The sequence below is a fragment of the Malaya genurostris genome, chromosome 1, assembly GCF_030247185.1.
Source record: "Malaya genurostris strain Urasoe2022 chromosome 1, Malgen_1.1, whole genome shotgun sequence".
Taxonomy (NCBI): Eukaryota; Metazoa; Arthropoda; class Insecta; order Diptera; family Culicidae; genus Malaya; species Malaya genurostris.
The window spans coordinates 43,422,959-43,439,501 of NC_080570.1; the positions used below are offsets into that span (position 1 = coordinate 43,422,959).

Consider the following 16,543-nt stretch of genomic DNA (forward strand, 5'->3'; position numbering starts at 1 on the left):
AGCCTATCTATCAACTAATTTATATTCGGAAGTATAAAGTAAAAGTGTCAGTTTTATTCGTATTCACGACATGCAGTTATGTCTCTGACATTACACACCTGTACGTTTTTACCCTCATTTGTTTCGCGTTATTCAACTGCGTGGTAGAAAATATTTTTCGGAAATAAGTCAATCGTTAGTATAAATGCACCGTTACAGTTATGGAAGCGAATGCACCGTTACAATTCTGGAAATTCACACAATCAACTGGTACGGATTATTATTATTTCTATTCATATTCACGTTCTCCAGTTTTGTCTGTGACATTACTCATCTTTCTTTTTGTCTATTCTGTAATTCGATTTCTCACTGGCTGTCTATGCAACTACTGTGTAAGAACGGCTTTTGAAAATAGGCTCGGCGACTGAGTACCATATACCATTCCAATCAGTTCGTCGAGATCAAAAAAAGTACGGGTGTGTAATGTCAGAGACATAACTGGATGTCGTGAATACGAATATGACACGCTTTATTTATGCTTCCGAATTCGAACTGGTAGTTCATCGGTTGTTTGAATTGTGCAACTTTCCCTTCTTTCATTACTAGAAATTTAAACGATGCGCCTAGACTAAATTACAGATTAGTTACATTAAACATTCTGAAACGCACTTAAATACTATGAAATAAGCAGTATAGTTCTTTATAATAAAAAAAAATGGTGACGATTTGAGTTAGTTCAGCACGCAGACTCTGAATTCTAAACCCATATTCCAGAACTAAGCTCTAAAACATGAAGACGATTTTTCGCCATGACTACCAGAATGGGTTTTATAGAGTACAGTAAAGTAAATTTCCGCATAATTCTTTAGGAGTATTATTATGGTTCTAAAAAGAACCGAATAGAAGAAGTCTGGAATAAATAACTGGATCCTGAGTCCAAGAACTAAATTTAGAACCAATAACAGACTCAGAATCCAGTTTCAATTCTAGAATTGCAATTTCGAAACTCAAATTAGTTCCGGAATACAGTTCCAGAATCCAGTTTCAGCACGCAGGCTCTGAATTCTAAACCTATATTGCGGAACTACAATCTGAAAATTGAACTTCTCGTTATGACTACCGAAAACCAAATGATGGCAGGTGCTCTCTCCGTCGCTGATGGTTTAACTCCCGCGATGGCAGTCTGCTCGCCTTGAAGGCCAGCAAGCGAATGAGAGTTGCGACCTGAGCGTTTGAGGCTGGTTGATGGTTTAACTCTCGCGACGTCTGCTTCCACCGAACGCACGAAAAGAAATGATCGATTTTCGACCACGGTTCCCCTTTTATACGCATTCAGTTGAAGATATGTGCCTGACTACCTCAAAATCGTCGTCCTTGCGCGAAAAATCCAAGCGAAAGCAAAGAGTTTTCCGCATTATTTTGAAATTTTGAGAAAACTTAATTTTTGAGTTGTTTGTGGTTATCTCACACTGTTCAAAATATTATCCTAAATTCCTGATCATATTTTTGATGAAATGGTGGAAGAATTATGTTGCTACCATTAATACAAGTCGAGATATTCACGATTAAGTTCTGCCCATTCTTCCATATGGCTAATTTTGAAAAGGCACCCCATAGTAAAGTAAGTCGTATTCACGACAAAAATATCTCTGTGTGGGACAAAAATATGCTCCCACTTTGCTCTGAGATGGCTGAAACAATTTTCACAAACATAAACTCAAATGAATGGCACTGTTGTCCCATAGAATTTTTTTTACATAGGACTACGTCTACCATTACTATGCTCATCTGGGTACATTTTCAAAAATTCTCAACACAAAAGTGTAACGAAATTACTTCAGATTGGTTTTCTTAATAACTTTTTCCCTGTTTGAGTATTTTCTCTAATTCTTTCACGAAACAAAGTGAAAAATATGTAAGATTGTTGGTAATAACACGTTTATTACTAAAATATTGTTTAAATTGTGAAAAAAATAGGTCCAAACAGGAAACATTAAAATTAATCAAATCTAACGTTTTCGAGCTTTAGTGATAATCCATGAACGGAGACACATCGAGTGCGCAGGCTGCCATCTACGCCAAGGCAGTGGAACTACACCCGGCATTATTCAACTGGTGCTTCAGTCAATAGCGAATAATCGAGCGAGATTCCGATTCATCAAGCCTAAACGCAGAAAAACAACTAGTTCTTATGTGAGCTCGGCTGTTGGACATTCGCAGTGTAAGTTTCGCTTCCAACAAGAGCCATCCAGATGGTGATCGTTTGCATTGGAGAAAAAGAAAAGTCGACAACGATGGAGAACATTATACAAAATCAGTCGTTCTAATGACTCTAAATATTATCTAAAGAACTATTAAGATTACTTTCTTTGCAAATCGAAGGTAAAAATCAGTTTGGTGCATATCTAGAATAAATTGATTAGCTTTGTGCACTTTTCGATGCGCGAAATTCGTTCAAGAAAAATGTTCCGAACAGTGTTTAATACCGTAGAGAATTGCCCAGTATGGCCCTTCTAAATGCCAAAAAGGAATCCCGTGCAACGTTCTGATAGTTTCCTTTAATGACCTACGCAAATCCAAAATGAAATAATCGACATCAAAATTGTATACGTTGCTATTTTTGTGGCCGTTGGGACCGCCCATTTGTGTAAATGCTACAAACGAAATCACATAAAAGTAGAGCTCCTTACCAAAATTGGTTCAGTTTGGAAGCAATCGGCAGTGCTAGCAGATGTATCGCGGGTCTTTCGCAAAGCCAGTTTCGCTACAAACAAAAGCGATTGCGTCATCCAACTGCTGGTCGTTTGCATTGGAGAAAAGTGGTCAACGATGAGGTACATTACACAAAATCGGCCGTTTTTATCGCTCCAAATGGTGGTTTGCGTGCGAGTAACAGAAAATAAATTTAATCAGCCCGAAAAATGAAGAATGATAAACCAAAATGCAGTAATCAACCTTAAAATTCTATACGTTGTTATTTTTGTAGTCGTTAGAACCGATCTTTTGAACTCTTGATCTATTATGTTCATTGTTCGCTCCGTTCGCAGTGCGGTTTTCGCTTCAAACAAGTGCGAGTGCGGAAAATTTATCAAAGTACGAACAAAACGGAAAAAAATACATATACAAATCGACAGTTCTAAGGACCATAAACGATAGAGTTATAATCCGTAATTACGGTCAAATCATTTAGTTTCAAACTATTTTCAGTGTGGTAAGTTTAAGAGGTAAAAGGTTTTTACCCGCTAGTTTATGCTAGGTGCATATAACCAATTTCATTTGATTTTACGTTTCGTCTTAGTATCAAAATCAAATGAAATTGATTATGTGAACCTAACATAAACTAGGGGGTAAAAACCTTTTACCTCTTAAACTTACCACAATCTATACGGCTACCAAGCCGAAGCTGGTTTCGTTCGGGACGTCAGTTTTGATATTACATTTAGTTGTAATATCAAAGAAGTATTTTGCAAATAGCATTAACTTTACGTCTGCCTAGCGGTTTATATTGAACCGTCAGGTCGGAGGTAGCAGTTCAACATAAACTGCTACGCACTGATGAGTCTAAGACGAAACGTAAAATCAAATGATATTTTCAGTCTTTCCACTTATAATCAAGCAAAAAGTTAATTGGATTTCCTCATATACATTAATTTGGTTTTATAAAAACGATTTTCAATCAGAACAAGTGTCGTCACTAATACATACGACGTCCAACTTCATAGGTTCCACGACTCGGTGCGGAACGTTAGCGCTGTAAGGAAGTGTACACAAGCATGTGACAGATTTACTATGTGCGCCGTTCGCCAAACGAGAGGCCGATTTGTCCGGAATTTTGCTCGTGGAAATAATTGTCAACTGTGTTGAATATTAAAGAAATTCTTTCCAGAACCCAAAGCATTTTACAAAGAACTAAAGAGAAATTGATGATTTATGAGTAGTACAAAGTACCAAAATAAATGTGTATTTTTGAAGTGATCTGCCCCTTGTCGACAGTAGTCTTACGTCAATCGCCTGGTTATGTCTCTAACATTACATACTACAAGTTTTTGTCGTGAATACGACTTACTTTACTATGGGGGTGCCTTTTCAAAATTAGCCATATGGAAGAATGGGCAGAACTTAATCGTGATTATCTCGACATGTATTAAGGGCAGCAACATAATTCTTTCGCCATTTCATCAAAAATATGATCAGGAATTTATTAGATTTTACAGTATAGGCTGTTGAAAAAAGGTACTTTTCTGTAAACTTTAAAAAATCATTCTTTGGAAATTCCACGTACCATATTGAAATGAAAAATTACGTGTCAAATAATTTCGAGTTCTTTACCGAAAAAAAATTAGATGAAAATTCTGGGTGGCTGATTTTGCGTGGAATGCCTCATATATTGTTCAGGTTCTACTTACAATTTTGGCGAATCGACCATTGTTAGAAGACGCCAAAACAGTTTTCCCTGCCATCGCTTGATATATCTTCATTAAAAAAACATCATTTTTTTCAGAGAAAAAATCTTAATAAACTGGGATTTCAATTTTCGTTTTCCACTAAACGATAGCGGAGAAAACTTATGCTGGCTGTTTTCCGACAATTGCATATTGGCTCCCTTAATGCATGTTCGATGTTTGGCCTTACCTTTGAAGAAAAACAATCGTCCTGCTTGGACAGCCCGTGACTTGGTGCCACCACTACTGCTGCTACTGCCGAAGAGCCGACGGTCGACGAAACCCGCTACACCGTTGATAATTTTCAGATCAAACTCCGACAGCCCAAACATGTTTAAGCTGCGTGTGTTTCTGGGGCTCGAATCCCCGATTGCTCCACCAGCAACCGATGCGTTCGGTGAGCTGAGCCCCGCTAGAATTTGCTTGTAGTTACGGTCCAAAGCGTCACTGACGTAACTGACAAGAACGGTCTCGAATTCTTCCAGCTCATTTGTTTGACTCTGCTGAACCGCTGCGATAGTTTCATTCAGAAGCGGAATTTGGACCGTACTTCGTTCAGTCGTTGATTCGCTCCGCACCGTTGGTATGACAATGACTGCTGCTGCCAGAAGTAGAATGCCGAAAAAGGATGCTTGTCGCAGGAAGGCGTGTTTTCGATTTATGTTCATCGTAAATAATGTGAGTTACGCTCCTAGATAACTTGAACGAAAACAATAGCAGTGCAGAGAAATACGAGCCTTTGGTGAACCTATTTACTTTCCGACAAATGGCCGAACATTCACAGCTTTCAGATGGATCCACCTCAATGCGAGATTAAAACCGTTCCAACGTCTCTCATTGTTCTGCGAAATCATTGAGACGGACGGGTGGTTCGTAAGCTTTTACTAAACTGGATCGTTTTGAAGTGTTCGTTTTTCCAAAACTTTGATGCTCGAAATAATCTGAAAAGTAGAAAACAGAGAATTGGTAAGTTTCAAAAATTAGAAGATTGGAAAAAGAAATTTAAATTAAGGATTGTTTATGTGAAAAAAAAACAGTTAAGCCTTCAGTATTAAAGTTTTCATTGTCCTTTCTTTAAAATATTATATAATATTTTGTTGTGTGAATATTATACTTGTGATATACATGAAATACCTTCATTTTTATACGCTCAAATTTTGTCAAATATTGTCAAATTCAGTGATCATTTCATTTTGTCATCTCCTCATCTCTAAAATATCTTGAATCACATCTCCAGCTTTTCTGCTTCCGCTTATTGTTCAATGTTACTCGATCGGGCGAAACTGTTGTCGAGCTACTGTACGCATCTAATTCAAATCTATGCCATCCATTTGATAAGTCCCATTAGTTTTACTTTATTCGGAAGTTGGATCGCAGAAAAACTGGACATGAGACCTTTCAATTGAATCCAGGTCTGTGAAAATCGGTTACACCATCTTTGAGACATCGAAGTAAGTTCAATGTTGGAGTGTTTGACTGCATCCGGTACTTCCGGAACCGTGAATCTGATATACACTGAATCAAAATATCTGGCCATAAACTGATAAATCCTGACCAAAAGAAGAACTAATTGACTAGTTCTAATGAGTAAGAATAAAACCAAGCTCATTAGATTGAGATTCTACTACTGATCAATTTAAAATTACAAAATGCAAAGTCCTAGCATTAAATTTCTTTTGTGGAATAAGACCTTTCTATTGCAATGGACTCCGCATCCGATTTTTAGCGCACACGATCGTTGCATGGCTAGCTCTACGATCAGATTCACACTAATAAATTTATAATTCCTATGAAATAATAAGATCTTTCGTCTGAATCTGTGTTTGTGAAAGTCATAAACAAAAAAAAAACAGGATATGTCGACGGTGGACTCACTCAACTCAATACCCTGGCTATTTCAAATAAAATGTTATTAATTTAACTAACACATCTGTTGATTTTGACATAACCATTTAGGTAAACAAAATTGTTTCCGAATGCTGTCAGTTGGCTGAGAACGACGACATAATAATGCAGAACAAAAAACGTTTCCTGTAGAAGTATTTAAAGACATGTCATGATGAAATATATTAAGGGCATTTGAACGTCACTAATGTCAATTACGTACAGTGATGCCATTTTTCCCTGTGATCAAATCCGTAGATTTGATTTCAATTGTACTTATACTCATAGAGTTATATAAAATAAACGGCTTGGAACTGTAAGCTATAACGACAGGCTATCAAAAATGAGTGGTATGCTTACTTCTATAACTTGACAAAAATATTTATGGAGATAATGAAAAAATATTTCACGCGGTTTTCGAATAATGGCCAGCAAGCCATCTGTCATCCATTTTGAAGAATAATTTCTGAAGTATTGATTTCAATACCAGACGAAAGATAAAACATTTCCTTTGCGATTACTGTTCTGACTGACTATCAGTGAGCGCTGAGTAATCCAGAATCTTTCTGCCAAGCGAATTTTGACAGATAGATTATCAGAAAAAATGCCTGATGCAAAATCCGTAGATTTCAAGGGATTCATTCCTTGATCCATAGAAAAGACAGATAAGGCTGTTGAAAAACATACAATCAACTAAATCAACAGAAAATGTAAAGAGAATTTCAATAGATTTCAACCCAGATGTTGCACATCTGCTCAAAACCAATAGAAAAAAGTTTGGTTTTGATTTGGTTTTCAGTAGTAACAATTATCAATTAAAAACTGTACTAGGATCTGCAAAAGATCATACAGATAATTTGAGAAAACCCGGAATATATCAAATCTCGTGTTCTAATTGCGAGAAAAAATATATATTGGCCAGACGAGGAGCACTTTAAAAATTTAAATTTAAAGCCTCTAAAGAACTTGAAAATGGTTTAGCATACCATTTCAAGTAAAAAGTAGCAGAATATGTATTTATCGATGATCATGAACTTTCTACAAATGGCATAAAAATTTTAGGACAAACTTCTAACCCATTGAAATTAGACGTAGCCGCAAGTTTAGAAATATATGAAAACAATTCAATTTCTTTATTAAATCTTAACAAAGGAAACATATATTCCCGGCTCTTAAAATTGAAAAATAAATAAAAATAGGAAGTATATAAACAGTTACTACCTGTCAGTACCTAAGTTACCTGAATTAATCTTCTTACACTACTATGAAACAGCACAGCAGCCTTCTAAACAGAAACACTAATGAAGAGTGCAAATAGCATTCGAAGTACTAGTACTTATCTGTCAGTCATTATCACGTTAGTATTATAACGAAATAGTCAAAATTTCGTAATAGTAGATTTCAAGAAAACTTAATTTTTTTAAACCGATTTAGTTTCACTCCACTAACCACTCAAACATATTGACCTAAAACTTACAAAAAAGTAACGCATGTAACACTTCGTAACGCCTATAACATACAAAAATGTAACACATGTAACGCCTAAAACTCACAAAAAACTAACGTACGTAACTTAGAAATAGTAACGTTTCGTAACGCTTGTAACTTACAAAAGGAAACGCTTCGTAATGCCTAAAATTTACTACAAAGTAACGCATCTTAACGTTTGTAACTTACAAACGAGTAAAGCTTGTAACGCGTCGTAATGTCTAATTCATAAAATGTAACGACTATAGCTCACAAAAAATAACGCCTGTAACGCTTCGTAACGCCTAAAACTTATAAAAAGGAACGTAAGCAACGCTTGTAACTTACAAACGAGTAACGCATGTAACGCTTCGTGAAGTTATATCTCACAAAAAATCTGTTTTAATCCACCTTGTGGTGTAATGATGCCTTTTCAAAAATATCACTAGAAGATTCCATGAAGATTTTTTTTTCTATCCTGAATAAAGAAAGTAATTTTCTTTGTGTATAAACTAACATAACCTTTTCAATTTGTAAACAGTTAAGTCAAGTTAATAAGATTTTTTCTTTATTTTGCATCGTCGCACTAAATAATTAAACTCACTTTACTCTATAGTTCTGGACCTATGAGACTATAGGAACTTTTATTTGAGCCTGTTTGTGAAAATCGATCAAATCATCTCTGAGAAAATTGAGTTAGTCTCGTTTTAAACTTTTTGACTCCTATTTCGGGTTCTTCTGGAATCGGGAACTTGGAACCAGTATAGCCGAAGTTGGTTCGATTAGTAGCTAACTAATATAGCCTACAAATTAAATCAGTTTTGAGTTAAATCTCGAAGAATCTTATCATTTTTTGCATCGTCGCTCTAAATGACGGTGTGCAATTGTAAACACACTTTACCCTATGCAAGCATGATGAAATTCAATAGCAACCTATGGGATTATAAGATTTTTTTTATTTTATTAGTGACATTATTTGACACACAGCTTGATGAACTGTGTCGAATGATATAGAATACTTAGCCCTATGGGCCAATTTTCACTAGTCAATTTTTCAAGCGATTGGATAAACTTTCTATATGAGGAAGGTAATAAGTGTTCTTTTATTGAAAAGCATAGTTATCATGATTTTGTAATAACACTAACAAGTAGATACAAATTGAATAAAAGACTTAGAAAATTACAATTTTTTTACCTGAAAAATAAAAATTTTTATGTGGCAACCCTGCACGCTATACGAAATTGAACAAAGCACGGAGCAAAGCAGCACGAACCGTCGCGTACTACTTTTGCATCGTCATTTTGAAAGACGATTTAAATGTTTTGATACTCATTGCCCAATAATTTCGGAACCGGAAGTCGGATCTGGATGAAATTGCACAGTATATTTGAAGACAACGGGAGCTTTAATTCGAATCATGATTTGTGAAAATTTGATTAGCCGTTGCCGAGAAATCGAAGTAAGTTCCGTTGTTAGAGATTTTCTTCACAATTATCGGTGCGTTCTGAAGCAGAAACCGAGGACGAGTAGTCCCAAAGTAGTTATATATATTCACTAACTAACAATATTTACCACTTAGATGAATTTAGTAGGAAATGTTATAAAAATGTGCATCTCGTTTTTCTATCGCTTGTAAAAATATACTCATGAAATTGAAAATTTTCACTAATTGCACTGTAATACCGAAACCGGAAGTCGGATCCGGATGAACTTCTCAGGGGCTTTTTAAAGAATTTTAAGACCTTTCATTTGCTTCTTAGTTTGTGAAAAACTGTTAAGAAATTTCCGAGAAAACTAAGTGCGCGTTTTTTAATAAGTTTGCACATGCTTCCTTGTAATTCCGGAATCGGAAGTCGGATTCAAATGAAATTCAAGAAAATTGTATGAGGCTATAAGACCGTTCATTTAAATAAAAGTTTGTGAAAATCGGTTCAGCCATCTCTGAGAAACGTGTGACTTTTTTCCCATTTTTTGGTGCATATCATTTTGTAATTCCGGAAGCTTTGTATTGGACCTCAAGACCTTTCATTTGAACCTAAGTTTGTGAAAATCGGTTAAGTCATCTCTGAGAAAATTGAGTTACATTATTTGTCACAAACACATATACATACATACACACACAGACATTTTGTGATCTCGACGAACTGAGTCAAATGATATATGACACTTTGTAAAGTCGGTTTTCACAGCGATTACATAGCCTTTCTATATGAAAAAGTAACGCATATAACACTTCGTAACGTCTGTAATTTAAAAAATTACATTTATATAACGCTTTGTAACGCCTATAACTTACATAATAGTACGCATGTAATGCCTACTTACAAAACAGTAACACCTACTAAAAAGTAACGCATGTAACGCTTCATAACGTTATAACTGACAAAAAAGTAACCGATGTAACGCTTCGTAACGCCTATGACTTACAAGGAAACAACGCATGCAACACTTCGTAGCGCCTTTAATCTACAAAAAATGACGCTTCGTAACGCCTATAACTTACAAAAAAGTGACACATGCAACGCTTCGTAACGCCTGTAACTTACTAGGAAACAACGCATGCAACACTTCGTAACGCCTTTAATCTACAAAAAAGTAACGTTTCGTAACGCTTCGTAACGCCTATGATTCACAAAAAAGTAACACATGTAATGCTTCGTAACGCTTATAACTTACAGAAAAGTAACGCATGTAACGCTTCGTAACGCTTATAACTTACGAAAAAGTAACGTCTGTTACGCTTCGTATCGCCTATAACTTCCTTAAAAGTAACACATCGTAACTCGCTCACCTCAAGAATCTAACCCTTATGACGGTTCTTTATTTTTTCGGTTCATTCATAATTTCCACCAAATAACTCTTATGATTTGTTGATCTCTTTTTAAGACAATTATCGCATGCAACACTTTCTAGTTTCTTTAACTTATCGTAACGGTTCTCAGCTTACGGTAATATCGAGTGAAACGCTTCGTCAAATGGAGCATTTTTCCATATTGGGGACGGGTATAGCTTGATGGGTAAATCGATGTCTTTCACGCAACTCGCCTGGGTTCGATTCCCAACCCCGCACATAGGGTCAGAAAATTTTTCCTGTCCGAAAAAAAAATCCATGGTACCTTTAATCAGGTGTTGACTCAGTTAGGCCTCAAAAAACTTCGTAACGTACTTATATAACTTCAAAAACTAAACTACTATTTTATGTATTTTACGTATTATTATTATTAATGTTATTTATTTTATCCCGGTTTCATTCTCTATTTTGTGTGGTTAGTCTAAACTCGTGGAGCGAATTCGCCTCTAACAGTTCACATTAATCACAACAATTTATCATTTCTGGCACGTGTCGGCAGGAGCGTTATTTTGACCGTTCGTTTTATTTTTTATCACGCTCAAGCACCGAAATGAGTTCGCCAATTCTACGTACCCTGGCTAACGTGCAGGCAAACCGCACTCGACACGCATTATTACTGTGCCTATCAGTTTAACTAACTGTGCCACAGACACCGGGATGCACTTGAGAAGAGGGTCTGTTATGCTGATAACTGAACCATATTTTTACGTAATTCGCAGCAGCTGGAAAAAAACGTGGGAGCAGTCAGGTGTTCTGGAACAGGAGAAAAAACGTGAAATTGCAGTTCCACTATTCTCGGCACATCCGTAGTTATCAGCAGGAAAAAACGACGGAAAAAATGCTCTTAATGACCCGAAATGGACACGTCTGGAAACTATGCTCGAATTAACACACAGCGCGAAAAGCATCGAATGACCTAGCTAAAAGCAACCCGTCAAGTTAACGGATTGTAGGTTAACAACTCAATTAATAAGAGCATGAGACTCCCGGTTTCCCTCCGGTTTGATGTGCTAATGTACCGAAAATTCAATTTTGGTGGTTTGCCTGATTCGATCGATTGCTGTTGCTATAGTTAGACAGGCATGATTGAGATCATTAATTCAAGCTTCGAGTAGGATCTGCTAGCTATGGAAATAGAACCAGCCCTCAATTTGAGCATGTTCATGGCAACGTGTTTTTTTTCGGTTGGTTGTTATTTCATGCGCAGCATCGGCTCGTGTTGGTGAAAATATTGTTCTCATTGTGTAGATGGCGTGCTTCGAACAGCTTCACGGCTACGTATTTCGATGCGATAGTGTGAACAGTTGCTGAACATTCCCAGATTGTAGCTTGAGGTGCAAAAATTTGACACGCGATCCAAAAGAACAAAGAGTCTAGATATGTCTAGAGAAAACGCACAGGAAAAAAATAATGAATTTACACGCCATGTACAAATGTAATGACATGAAATAGACATCCGTGCACGAAAAAAACCCGAAAATTTTAAACATATTTTTTTATCTCTGCGTGTCATCGATTGATGCAAGCGTGCCATCATCGAATGCTTGTAATCACCGAATGGTGTGAGAGTAATAATTGTTTATTTTGATTGACGGCAAGATTATGATGTAATGAGCGAATCAAAAATCATTTAACGTTCCTGAAACTCCCAAAAAGTGGGTCAATTAACAGTTTTGTGATTCCGAGAACCAAAGATGCAATCATCCATCATGGCTGAAAGGTTGGAATGCGAGAGCGAAATAAGTATATATGGGAATTGGGTTCGCTGTAGCAAATCGCCGACGGTGATTGGAAAGATGGACTCAAATTGAATTTTGCTGATTACATATTAGATTGATTTTCGGATATTGCCTCGGTTTCTTGGCTAGTCAGTAACCAATAGAGATGTCCGACACTATCGTAATTATTTTGAAACCGACAAAAGAAAGTAAAACAAATCATTCTACACCCTGAATAATCTGCTAGTGCGAAATAGTACAAATCAAACTTTGAGAACAGCATTTTCCCCTGAACCGAAAACATTCCTTTACCACCCACACGGATACTGAAAGATTTCAGTGCTAAGAGCATTAATGAAACTTTCAATCGCGATAATGGTCTTAGCGGATTTGCACACTGATATCATCTTGTTTTCGGTTTTTGACTAATGAAAGTTTCTTAGGAATTACCGCCATTGCCGTCCACATCCACCTTCATCGTTTTCAGAGAACAATACTGCCCATAATACTTGCATATCAGTCCCATATCGATTTTCGACAATATCGTGTTAGCTAGAGGAATGAAATCTTTTCTTACTACACTCTCAGAAATTGCAATAAAAGTTGAGGGTTTGTTCAGTAAAATGTGAAAAAAATATCAACTCATGTCTGTCCCATATGCAAAGTACCCGCATATCAGTCCCATTCAGTGCCAATTTCAATAATTTCATTTGTTGCAATATTGGAATAGCAAAGGTGTATTACCAATATTTCATGTAATAATACCATGATTTAACATTAGGTAGAACAATAAATAAAACAACTCGGAAATTCAATCTTTTTCTCGACATGCCCATTTTCCATATGGGACTGATATGCAAGTATGAGCAGAATAGATGATAAGCAAAAGAGGATGGCGGCTCATCAGACTCTTCCATAAAGTAGCGAAGATTACACTGGCAGATACGAAGTCTAGGATTCGCTCAAAGCTAGCGATGGGACCAGGAAGTATGAACAAACTTACTGTGCTACACTTCTTTCATAAATCGATCTCTACACGTTCGCCTACAGTTTGACGCAATCTACACTTATTTCCCTGCAACCTTTAACAAAATAAACCACCAAATAGCAGTAACCAAACTAAATAGACTTGGTTTCAGTGGTTCGTTGCTAAATTGGCTCCCGTCATATCTAATTGGTCGCGAAATGTCAGTGAAAATCGTTTGTCCACTTTGGTAGCCACCCTCAAGGCAGCCACCTAGGACCATTCTTTTTTTCACTATACCTCATTGGTCTCAACTTCACATTGAAATGCCACAAACTATCCTTCGCTGACGACTTCAAGCTAGTTTTATTTAGATGAATGTCAAGAAGACAGTATATATTTGATGTCACAGTTAGGCACAGTCATAGTTACTTATCAGATTAGCTTTCGGTTCAGTATTTGTTTGTTTTCATTCGTTCAACCCCCACTTCGTCTCTCCCCCATTACCGTTGGAATTAATGAGATTCACTCGCCGAAACTAACCTTTGCTCCTCTCATCTCATTTACTCTTTATCTCTATTGAAAACTAATCAGATTCGCAAGCCAAAACTAACTCGCTCGCCCTTTCCTCTTTTCTCCGTTTTCCACCATCTTTTCTTACTTACCACCCACATTCATCACCCAGTGGATAGGTAAATATCCACTTTTCTCTTCTCTCTCTGGCCTTTTTAAGCAAGAACACTATTGTTGCCCCGTAATGCTTGGTGTCATCAACTAGTTTTAGAGTTATAGGTTTAGTTTAAATTACGTTAAGCCTAATTATATCTATTGGATCATTGAAATCTATTGATACAATAGATGAGGATGTTTAATGCCTGCTAGAGTTAGGCGGAGATTGCCAAATTTCATCTCCATCGGGCTTTTCCCTGATTCCCAAAAAAAAAAACAGAATGAACATATGATTTAAATTTGAGATGATTTCATGAAAAAGTGGAAAATAACAATAATAATTAATGTTATTATTTTCCAATTTTTCGTGAAATTCTTAAGTGCACCCAAACCTCTTACTTACGTAATTGTTTCCAGTAATAAATCCCAAATAATCTATGTTTACGAAGTAAATTCCAAATAACGTAAACATTTTTTACGAACCTACTTCGCGGAGAGCAATTATAACAAAATACGAAAATATGTACTATGGCAATATTCTAATGCAGTATTTCCGAAACTGATAGTAGTAGCTCGAAAACAATGTTTTAACTTGATTTAGAATAATAATATAATAATATGGTAACTTTCAACTTATTGTAAATCCTTAAAAAAACCCCAGCAAAACGGATATTTTCGGAACGGGTTTTTAAGGAATTTCAATAAACCGAAAGTCAACATCTTGGATTTCGGAACCATCTCAAACATCGTTTTCTGCCATCTACTTATTAAATCCGTTCCGAAAATGCCTATATTGTAAAGGTTTTTAAGGAATTTCAATAAACTGAAAGTCGCCATCTTGGATTTTGAAACGACCCCAAACATCATTTCAATGCACCTAATCTTCACATACGTTCCGAAAATATTCATTTGATTGGGGTAAATATTATTTCCCAGCCACGAAACATAGCTAGACTGAGCTAAGGTATCACTCCAAATAACCAGTTTGGTAACCCAATTGATTGGACTGATGTTGTTTCGTACGGAGATCCCTAGCGTTATACACCAATCGACTCATCCTGACGAAATCGGATGTGGATACGAGTCAGAAACATTAACGACAGAACTTCGCTTTTACACATATTCACCACTTATAAACAGTGGGAGCACGCGTTTGTTTTCTTTCACCTCTAGCACAAGATCGCACCAGAGTGCTAAAGAGGATCTGTTAATTAAACTCTCTTAGGAAGACGCAGATATTGGTACTAAAGTTTGTAACCCATTAGGTTAACAATTTAGCACTGGGTTGAAAATCACTTGATTTTGAATACATTCATCACAGTGTGTAATGTTACGCAATATCATACTCACCACTGTTCCACATTTTCCCGTATTTTTTGTTTATTTCTTGTTGTGTGAACGATTTTGTAGGTTAAGATAGCTGTAGATTTTTTTTTGTAGAATATATGTGTATGAATAACATTAGGAATAGGTAGGTCACAACACTCCATTTCCTGTAAAGATTCGGTTATGTTGCGGGAGAGAATGACAGTTGATCGATAATTGGTTTGTTGACATCGATAGAAAAGGAAAAAATTTCCGAACCACGAAGGTGAGAAGTCCCGCGTTTTTTCGTTTTTCCCCCGAAAAAAGAGAAGTTCTCCCGTTACATAGCGTGCGTGTGGATTTTGCCGCAATAATACCGTTTGATAAGACATTTAGTGCACACTTAAAACTTAATTTTGATCTCGGCGAAAAAAAATGCTGAGAACGAACGGCAAAGCGATATTTTACTGAAATTTCGGCAAATATAGCTTTTTCCAATATTTTCGGTTTATTACTTTCAATTTCTCGGCAATTAAAAATGTTATACTGATATTCGGTTTTGTAAATTACCGTGTTTGCCAGCAATTGGTTGTTTTGCCGAAATCAGCAAATTAATGATATCAACTTACCGACATCTCGGTAAATAACTTTTAGAAAACCGAAATTCGGTGAATCATCAAAGTAGCCATTTTTCGTCAGTGCAAAACTGAGTGATGTAAATAAGTGCATGTGTTCATATGTGGAATCAGATGCAAATAAAAATTGAATCCGAATATAGCGATATGTTTCGTGATATTAGAAACAAATTTGTTCAATGTTCGACGATTATTCGTGACAAGAAATCCCCCAGACCATTCTTCCGGGATAAAGATCCTCGCAACGCTAATCTACTGCATGAAATTGATTGGACTCCGGTATGATTTATTTCTTTAAATATACAATGCTTTATTGAGCCATTACTTTCGTTGTAGCCGGAATCTAATTTTCGGCGGAAAATCGAATTGTGTTCTCTACTGTAAATAACATGGAAGTGCATCCATTCTACGGCGCATATGTTTGGCAAAACATCATGGGAAATATTTTTTCTTATTTTACATTTCCTAGCCTATTAGCTCAACAGCCAACATAATGTTTAAATAAATAAATCAATGATAACTAGTTTAAACTGTAAAGTTTATTTTATATTTAAATTTTTATTTTCATTAATTGCTTCAAATTTCGGCATTAGCTCACATGCTTGAACACCGATAATGTCGGTAAATT

The 16,543-nt window shown here is 36.2% G+C and overlaps 1 protein-coding gene across 1 annotated transcript in view; it reads right to left on the reverse strand.

Annotated features, from left to right (window-relative positions):
- The window catches only part of LOC131438207 (uncharacterized), a 112,706-nt gene that overhangs the window by 4,395 nt on the left and 91,768 nt on the right, over window positions 1-16,543 (reverse strand). The window contains exon 2 of the mRNA XM_058608076.1: window positions 4,612-5,362. Within this exon, the coding sequence (XP_058464059.1) occupies window positions 4,612-5,089 (478 nt within the window). The 5' untranslated portion in view covers window positions 5,090-5,362. The remainder of the gene's footprint in view (window positions 1-4,611; window positions 5,363-16,543) is intronic.